This window comes from Bison bison, unplaced genomic scaffold (assembly GCF_000754665.1).
Source record: "Bison bison bison isolate TAMUID 2011002044 unplaced genomic scaffold, Bison_UMD1.0 scf7180017864205, whole genome shotgun sequence".
NCBI classification, from domain to species: Eukaryota; Metazoa; Chordata; class Mammalia; order Artiodactyla; family Bovidae; genus Bison; species Bison bison.
In genome coordinates, this window is record NW_011494777.1 from 6,418,086 (window position 1) to 6,426,673 (window position 8,588).

The window sequence follows — 8,588 nt, forward strand, 5'->3', positions numbered from 1 at the left end:
TGGGCTCACAATCACAGCAGTGAATGCGGCGGGGAAGACAGCAAACACCTGTGAGAGTGACGCGGCATTTCCGTACTCCTTTTCTTGTGGTTATTATTGCATCTCTGAAGGGTCTTCCTTGCAGCATCTTAGACGTGACTTAAACTATCAGAGAAGGTATGAAATAAAAAATTTTAGGTCTGGGACCAAAGGATTTCCAGAAAGCAAATGGAAGAGAAAGCTGTTTGTCCTCACCATAATTGCACTCCTGATGAATTTGCATCTGGGACAGGAAGCAGTTGAGGCTATTACTTGCAGGCAAATTTTTGTCTTCCAATCCCAGTAAGGTACAGAGCAGGTGAAGGTGGAGGACTAGGAATGGAGACAGGGTATGCTGGGTGTTTCTGTGGCTGGCTAATCTTAAAAACCACTTTCAAATCAGGACCAATTTTCCTGAAGAAGCACATTGCTTTAGAACCTTATCGGCCTACACACTTGGACTGCAAACAGTACTGTTATAAAGCTGTGTGGGTTTTGGCACAGGAAATAGGAAAATAAACTTCTTTCGTGCGATACTTGCTTTAGAATGAAGATGTAAGGTCCTAAAAGTGAAAATTTGCTTCCCCCTCATTCCTATTTTGTCCCCAGCAAATTCTTCTTTCATTCAACTTATTCACATATTCTGCCTCCTAAAAGTTGATGAGTACAATGTCCTTAATTGAGTGAGCATCAGTGACTATTGTGCACCAGGCAGACAGGAGGGTTGAGGAGGCACCAGCGTGTAACAGGAGCAGAAAAGGAATGACGCTCCTTGACCTCAAAGAATTGTAACCTGTCGCTGAAGACCCCACATCTATGCACATTGATCTGAGAGGCAGTGTAGGTAACTCTGAGTTATCCAATCAGATAAAGCTTCGAGGAGGAGGTGGCATGTGAATCAGCTCTCACGATGGAAGGTGCCCACCTGTGCAGAGCTGGAGTAAGGAAGGGAACACACCTGAGCACAGAGCATATGACAGAGGACAGAAGTAGGCAAGAACAGAGCACAGGCCCCTAGACTTCTGAGAGACCATCTCCACAACACATTCTGTCCCCGAGTAAAAGCCCTACCACCCACCCTGTCCACACAGTTCTCCCAGAGACACACGGAGCCCTGATGAAAGGGACCCTCACTTTTCTCTAAAGAACCTGGCTTGCCACCCCTGGGTTGACTTGGGACTCCCCATGTCTTTGTAAAGGACAAAAACTCCAAAGAAAGGGTTGCTTTTTTTTCTTAATAAGGTCTGTCCTCCCTAACAGCAAGATTTGAGATGAAACGCAGACATTTTGCTAAATCAAGGCTCATCTTTTTGATAGCAATGAGTGGCAGAATGGTTATCAAGGAGCATAGGCAAAAGGTCTGATGCCCCGGGCTGATGGATCACCATGCAATGCTACCAGGCACAGAGAAATCACAGCTTCTGTGTTCATGTGAGTGCCTTTATCTGCAATTTCAGACTTTTGTGTTTGTCTATCTTGGTCTTCACCCTCATGGATTAATCCAAGTATCTGGCCCGCTTGATTGCCACTCTCTCTTGTTGCAGCCATGAAATTAAAAGACACTTACTCCTTGGAAGAAAAGTTACGTCCAACCTAGATAGCATATTCAAAAGCAGAGACATCACTTTGCCAACAAAGGTCCGTCTAGTCAAGGCTGTGGTTTTTCCAGTGGTCATGTATGGATGTGAGAGTTGGACTGTGAAGAAGGCTGAGTGCCGAAGAATTGATGCTTTTGAACTGTGGTGTTGGAGAAGACTCTTGAGAGTCCCTTGGACTGCAAGGAGATCCAACCAGTCCATTCTGAAGGAGATCAGCCCTGGGATTTCTTTGGAAGGAATGATGCTGAAGCTGAAACTCCAGTACTTTGGCCACCTCTTGTGAAGAGTTGACTCATTGGAAAAGACTCTAATGCTGGGAGGGATTGGGGGCAGGAGGAGAAGGGGACCACAGAGGATGAAATGGCAGGATGGCATCACTGACTCGATGGAGTCTGGGTGAACTCCGGGAGTTGGTGATGGACAGGGAGACCTGGCGTGCTGCGATTCATGGGGTCACAGAGTTGGACACGACTGAGTGACTGAACTGAACTTGCTCATAATAATAGAGTGCAACAGTAACATGGAACACACAGGGAAGAAAGGAAAAGTCAAAAGTATGCACATGGCCATATAAAAAATAAACAAGGAGGATTGTAGCCCACCAGGCTCTTCTGTCCATGGAATTGTTCAGGTAAAAATACTGGACTGGGTTGCCATTTCCTCCTCCAGGTTATCTTCCCAACTCAGGGATCGAACCTGGTCTCCTGAATTGTAGGCAGATGCTTTACCATCTGAGCCACCAGAGAAGCCCTTACTGTATAGCACAGGGAACTGTATTATCTTGTAATAAACTATAATGAAAAGAATCAAAACCTTAAAAATGGATGTATTCATATAACCAGATCATTCTGCTGTACAGCTGAAAGTAGTAATATTGTTAACCAGCTATACTTCAATTTAAAAAATGTCAAAGTGTGGACTGCTTACGTAAAAGCTGCAGATTTACCTTCTTAATCCTTATAACACTTCAGTGTTAAAATTAGTCTGCATCTCCTAAACACTGACCAGTGACAGAGAGCCCTATTTGGGATTAGAATAAGTAGACAAGGTCACTTATGGTTTTCTAAGTTTGATTCTATTATTTTCTTTCATTTTCCCCCTCCCAACCCTCTACATCCTAGAAATGGTGTGCTAGTGACTCATACAGAAGCGCTTGTAGGTAAGGTTTGAAGGATCAAGATGTGCGGAGAAATTAGATTTTGTCGTGTTGGTGAAGACATCAGAGCCAGTAGTTTTCTGTATCCTGTCACGTTTGTTTTCGTTTCCAAAAACGCCGAGTTCAAAAGTACTTTCAGACCAGAGACAGGTGAGAAGCGAGAGGGACGTGGCAGGAGGGCTCAGCGAGACTGAGACAAGTGCAGGGTGTCTGTGCAGGTGACTGATGCCCACACCTCCCCCACTGCATTGAGCTTGCCCTGCCTCCAACCCTGTTGCTGGTCACAGCGGGAAAAAGGGTGACGATCCACATTTGCTTCTGACCGGATATTCTTCTGGGTTTGTTTTTCTGCCACCACCTTTAAACCAGACCCTGCCACCTTTGCTAGGTATCAGGCAAGTCTGAGGGTCTAGACATGTTTGGGGTGCCTCCCCTCACTGGCTGTCTCCTGAGAGACACTGTTTTGTGTGAAGCACACCCTCACCCTTTACACCACAGTGAGGCAGGTTTGCTGTCTGGAATTCACCCTGCAGTGGTTTCGTTCTCTGGTCCACAAAGGCAGTGTCAGCGGGCACTGCCCTGTGATTTTTGGCTCTCCCGGCGGAAACAGAGCTGCTAAGTTATGGCAGAGCCTGCCCAGCTGGGCTCCCACGCCCACAGCATCGTACTTTCCCTTCCTCCCAGGTTCCCATTGTCATCTGTATCTAGCAGGGCTGGCTCACCTTCCTCCCTCATCCTAAGGAAACACACCCTCCTGCTCCGGAGCACAGGAAGACGAGAAGCAGCAGGTTCCAAGGAGGCTCCCCAAGACTGGCATCTCCGCTGCTCCCCCGACACAAGGGAGCAGGGAAGCCATGCCACCGACATGGCACAGCAGGGCCTGCTGTTACACCTGAGCTCTTTCTGTGCTCAAAAGGGCGGTAACCTTTCTGTCCCCTTTTCTAAGAAATCAGAGTCTCCGTGAAGGCGAGCTTCCCAATGTATCTTCATCCTCTGCCAAGAGGCAGAGCGAGGATTCCGATTGGGGTTTTACCACCTGAAGTTCACTACACTCCACAGAGCCTGAAGCCACTGTATATGTCAGCAGTGGGGATGGGCTGGGAGCACTCAAGGGGTCAGAATGACGCAGGCAGGAGTCAAGTCTCCAGGGGCAGGACCAAGCAGGGCTAATTGTGTGCGTGATCAAGGCCCAGGACTGCTGATGAATGCTCCCCAGATTCTTTCATGACCCCCACCACGCGGCTGGAATGGACCCCAGGTTCCAGGCACACCACGCCCTCTCCCAGCCCAGGAGGCTCCAGCCTCACCCTCCCCACACGCTGGGCTTGCCTGGTGCCACACTGCTTATTTTTAAAATTTCTAAACTGCAGTAAAATACACATAAAATTCAGCATTGTAACCATTGTTCAGTGTACAGTTCAGCAGTGCTACATATACTACATATACGTGAAAACAGATCCCCGGAGCTCTTCCTCCAGAGCAGCTGAAACTCTGTCCCCACTGCACCCCCGCCCCTCTGCCCCATGACCGCCTTCTGTCCTGTAAGCCCGACCACTCCAGGCACCTCAGGGAAGTGGGTCACACAGGAGGTGTCTTTCGGGGGGGCTACTCTCCATGTCTTCACCCATGGTTCACTGTTGCATCTGAACTCCCCATGCTTTCACAGGCTAACTCTTATTAATCCTTTAAGAGTCAGTTCAGATAGAATTACAACCTCAATTAAGTGACTTTAATATTCAGTGGTGCATTAACAGCACCCAAGCGGAGCTGTCTGGGTTCTAACCCCTCGACACTCCAGGTGTGGCTAAAGGCCTACATTCTTGCTGGCTACCCCTGGGAGCTTAACACGCAGCTCCCCAGGCCTCTACCCTGGCTCTAGGTAATTCTCACGCATACTTGACTTCAGCAAGCACTGCTAACTCACTAGGATGAGGTCTGTGGCCTACTTCCAGACTAAACCCAGCAGCTGCCGTGGCGTGTGAACAGAGCTTCAGGGTACTCGGAGCTCCGGGCCCATCACAGGAGCACATGCTGTGGCTGCCCAGGCCCCCATGGGAGAGCTGAATGGCTGCAGCAGAGACCACCGCGTGGCCACATGGCCCTGACCAAGGAGTCTGCCAGACCACAGGCTCCTCACAGGTGAGAACCCGCCCTCTGGTAGACAGTGGTTCTGCGTGTGGGCTCTGCCATTTCCTCAAGCACCTGTGACCGGTCCCCACCTCTATGCCTCATGTGCCCGTTTAGTGGGAACAGAGCAGAACCACCTCCTGGGGCTGACGTGTGGGTGAGGGAAGGTGAAGCATGTGAAGAGCTTCAGGTGGCATGTTTGGCAAACCTCACTCTTAAGTTAAGCACAGGGGGGCTTTGGTGGTGTTTGCAGAATGAGCCCTGCAAGAGAGACTCTTCAACAACACCCGACCTCTGCTTCTTCCTTGCTAACATCTACTTTCTCAGGTATCTAACCTTCCTGGCGAGTGACCTCCCCAGGAGGAAACACTACTAGGAGCCAATCGTGTTCAAGCATCCTCAACGTCATGGATTGGCTCAGGGCGGGTGGTTTTGGCAATGAGTACTGAGGACTCTTGAAGGGCTTCTGGAAAACTGTTTCCTCATTTTTTAAAAGAAAACCTGGGGGAGACGCCCCCATTCTTTCAAGGATATTGTCATACGTGGATGTGATGCCCTGAACTGCAGCAACTGTGAAGGCTGGTGGCCTGAAGATGAGCTAATGTGTTTACAAGGCAAAACAAAAAGATGGGAAGAATCTGGGCCCTCGATGAGGTCCGAGATGCTGCACCCGCCAACCCGGGGCCTCACCTACTCAGGGACTGGTTTGATGGAAAAAAACAAACGTTCTTAGTAATTTCAGCCTAAAGCATCCTAACCCATAGAGCCAGAGACCACGTTGACACACGATTTTACTCTGCCCAGGACCTAACATCTGCTGTCGGGCGCCATAAGCAAAGGAGAGTGGAAGCTGGGAATGAACGGTCAGAGGCGGGAGGGTGACAGGAGAAGCAGGAATGTTCCAGGCTAGTGCTGACTGTCTTGTTCTTCACTCGTCACGGCGGAGTGACCTGCTGTGCTGGGTGGGTGAAGGCAGACAGGGAAGGCCACAGAGGCCAGCATGCACTTGCTCTTGGGGAGGGGCTGGTACAGTCTGTAGTGCAGCCCTCTCTCAGGAAAGGGTGGAGGGGTGGGGTGGCCCCCCGGAGCTTCGGCAGTCTGCCCTTCAGGGACGCAGCTTCCTAGAGCAGCAGCCGAAGTCACGTCCTCTGCAGGCCGAGGTGCTGGGCAACACCGGTGAGCGTGGAGAGCCCTGAGAAGCGGCTCCCTCTGTGGGCTGTGGGGACGCTTGAGAGACCAGCGCTTTGGCTTTCAAGAGTACTCCTGGACGGATTGTGTTTCCTGGTGGGAAGAGAGAACTCAGAAGACTGTCTTCTCCTCCAAGAAAACCCAGCTGTGGTGCTTTTCCCAGTCTCCCTGGAGCCTGCATGGGGGTGGGGGGTATGGGGGGGTCAGGTGCACGTGTGCACAGGCCAGGCTACCGGCAAACAGTGTCAGGAAGGAGGGCAAGGGGGCGGGGGTGGCTCATTCCTCTCCCCCATGGCTCCCTTTTCCAGAGGAACTAGGATCCACCCGCCAGCAATAGTCCACACACAAGGAGGCATGGAAATGGACGTGTGTGCAATGGTGCATATACGCCCATTGCCTGCTACAGACCAAGTGTGTGTGTGTGTGTGTGGCAGGAGGGAGGGGGGACGTTGCTGCTGAGACCCTAGGCCTTCTGAGTATGGCCCTGTTCCAGAGGGTATGGTCTTCTGCTTGGTCTCTGGGTGGCAGAGTGATCCTCTCTTCCTAACCCTCGAAGAAACGGGACAATGGCCCCTGGCTAAGGAGAGATGCCCGTCTTCCTGGGGTGTCTGCGGTGGAGCTGGTTACGGCAGACTCCTCGGCAGAGGCACTGAGCTCTAACAATTCCAGGATGATGTCCCAGAGGCAGTAAATCAAATGCCTGAAACAAACAAAAAGAACAACTTGGGGGAAGGTCTGGCTAGGTCTCAGGACACCAGATCCTGTTGATGACATTTATCTCACCTCCCCATTGCCCGCTACTGATATCCTCAGTGGACTGCAATGTCTTGGCTGTAAAATAAAAGTCTGCTGAACTAAAGAAGGCTAGGATTGCAACAAAGATGGAAATGGTACTTGAGACTGGATTTAAGGAAATCCCCTATTTCTTTACATCTAGCACGTTGGCACTGCTCTGAAGAGCTCTGAGCAAGGGGAATCCCTGTAGTAACGACTTACTAGGAACCTTCAGGTCACCTGTGATGAGGCAGACAGGACTTGAGGAGTGAGAGTTCACGGACACAACGTGCTCAGGGCAGGGCTGAGGGGAGGGAGCATGCTCTCAACACCAGCGGGATTCTCCATCCCCCGGCACCGGCCAGGGGATCATGACCTCTCTGTGCTGAGGACTGCCAGGGCCTTCTCAGGAGCTCCCACGGGGGCCTGCATAGAGTTCTTCCCAATGCAAACAGTGGCTGGTCCCGCCAGCTCCCGACCAACTGACCCCTGCTCGGAAGCCAGGGAAACGGTCGTTGCACCTGCAGCCGGGGCCCAGGGCAGGGAGACACTGCGGTTCTAGTCTTCTCAGCGCAGCCGTTTAACCAGAAGCCCGGGACCCTCTGAGACCAGAGACAGCTTCCGCGGTGCCCACCTGTTGATCAGGGGCTGCTGCAGCGACTCCAAGACCAGACTCCAGCTCAGCCGGCATTTGTTCTCCCCAAGGATTTCTACGACGACATCTGAAGAGGAAAGGTGGACATGGTTTTAGTTCACCACGAAGCCTTAGCCTCTGCAAGGACTGTCTCCTCAGGACGTCTGCTGTCTTTATTCACACTGGGTACTTCTGGCACATCTCTGAACCACACAGACAAACTATATCCTCAGGAGACAGGAAAAGCCAACAAAAATGGTTCTTAAGTTAGATATCTAAATAAGATGGGCCCCAGGAGACAATTCTGTAACCTGTCGCTGCTTCTGATACAATGGTGTAGGCTGGAGAACAGAGGTTAACAAGAGTAAACAGCACAGTCTGGGGCAAGCGTCCACCACTGTACCCTCCTCCCTCCAGCACAACCACAGGCAGCAAACTGCCTTCCCCGTCCTCCGAAAAAACCATATAAAGGGAGGGAAAAGCCCTCTTCGGAGTTTGTGTCTATGTAGCTGAGGACCGTGCACTTTACTTGTCGGCCGCTGGTCCCCAAGCTGGGCTTCTGCAGGCATGTCATGCTCCTCCCCGATCCACAGGGCTGGAAGTCATCACCTGCCCTGAAGACATTTCCTGTTCCCTCAGCCTCCCCAGAAGTCCCAATCACTTTCCTGTTGGCCTCAGAAATAGCAGGTCAACACATTTGCTGAGTCCTGCTGCAGATAAGGCCCTTTGAAAACAGGGGAAGGGCGTGGGGTAATGGCAGGAAAGCGGCGTGGGGAGGAAGGCTACGGCACCATCAGTCTCTCTGCAGTCACCTGGCAGGACACCCATCAGGCTCTGCAGAGCCTGTTTCTCAGCTGCTGCCTTCTGCTCTGGGGTCCTCACAGGCCGAGGACACTTGGGCAAAGCCCCGCCCGGCCAGATGGACTCCTGGAGGAGCCGGAGGTACTGCACCCAGCGCTGTGGACACGTCAGATGAGCCACCTGCACCTCCAGCCACCTGCAGGGGAAGAGAGAAGGGTCAGGGCAACGCGGAGGACCCAGAGCCAGGGCAAGTCCTCCAGGCAATGAGGACAGAACAACGCCAAGGCAGCGC

At 51.7% G+C, this 8,588-nt stretch overlaps 1 protein-coding gene across 1 annotated transcript in view; it reads right to left on the reverse strand.

Annotated features, from left to right (window-relative positions):
* Nucleotides 1-5,672: 5,672 nt before the first annotated feature.
* Nucleotides 5,673-8,588, reverse strand: part of SNX19 (sorting nexin 19) — a 33,107-nt gene continuing 30,191 nt past the window's right edge. Inside the window, exons 9-11 of the mRNA XM_010844710.1 lie at nt 8,308-8,492; nt 7,496-7,583; nt 5,673-6,787 (exon numbers count right to left, since the gene is read on the reverse strand). Coding sequence (XP_010843012.1) covers nt 6,631-6,787; nt 7,496-7,583; nt 8,308-8,492 — 430 coding nt within the window. The 3' untranslated portion in view covers nt 5,673-6,630. The remainder of the gene's footprint in view (nt 6,788-7,495; nt 7,584-8,307; nt 8,493-8,588) is intronic.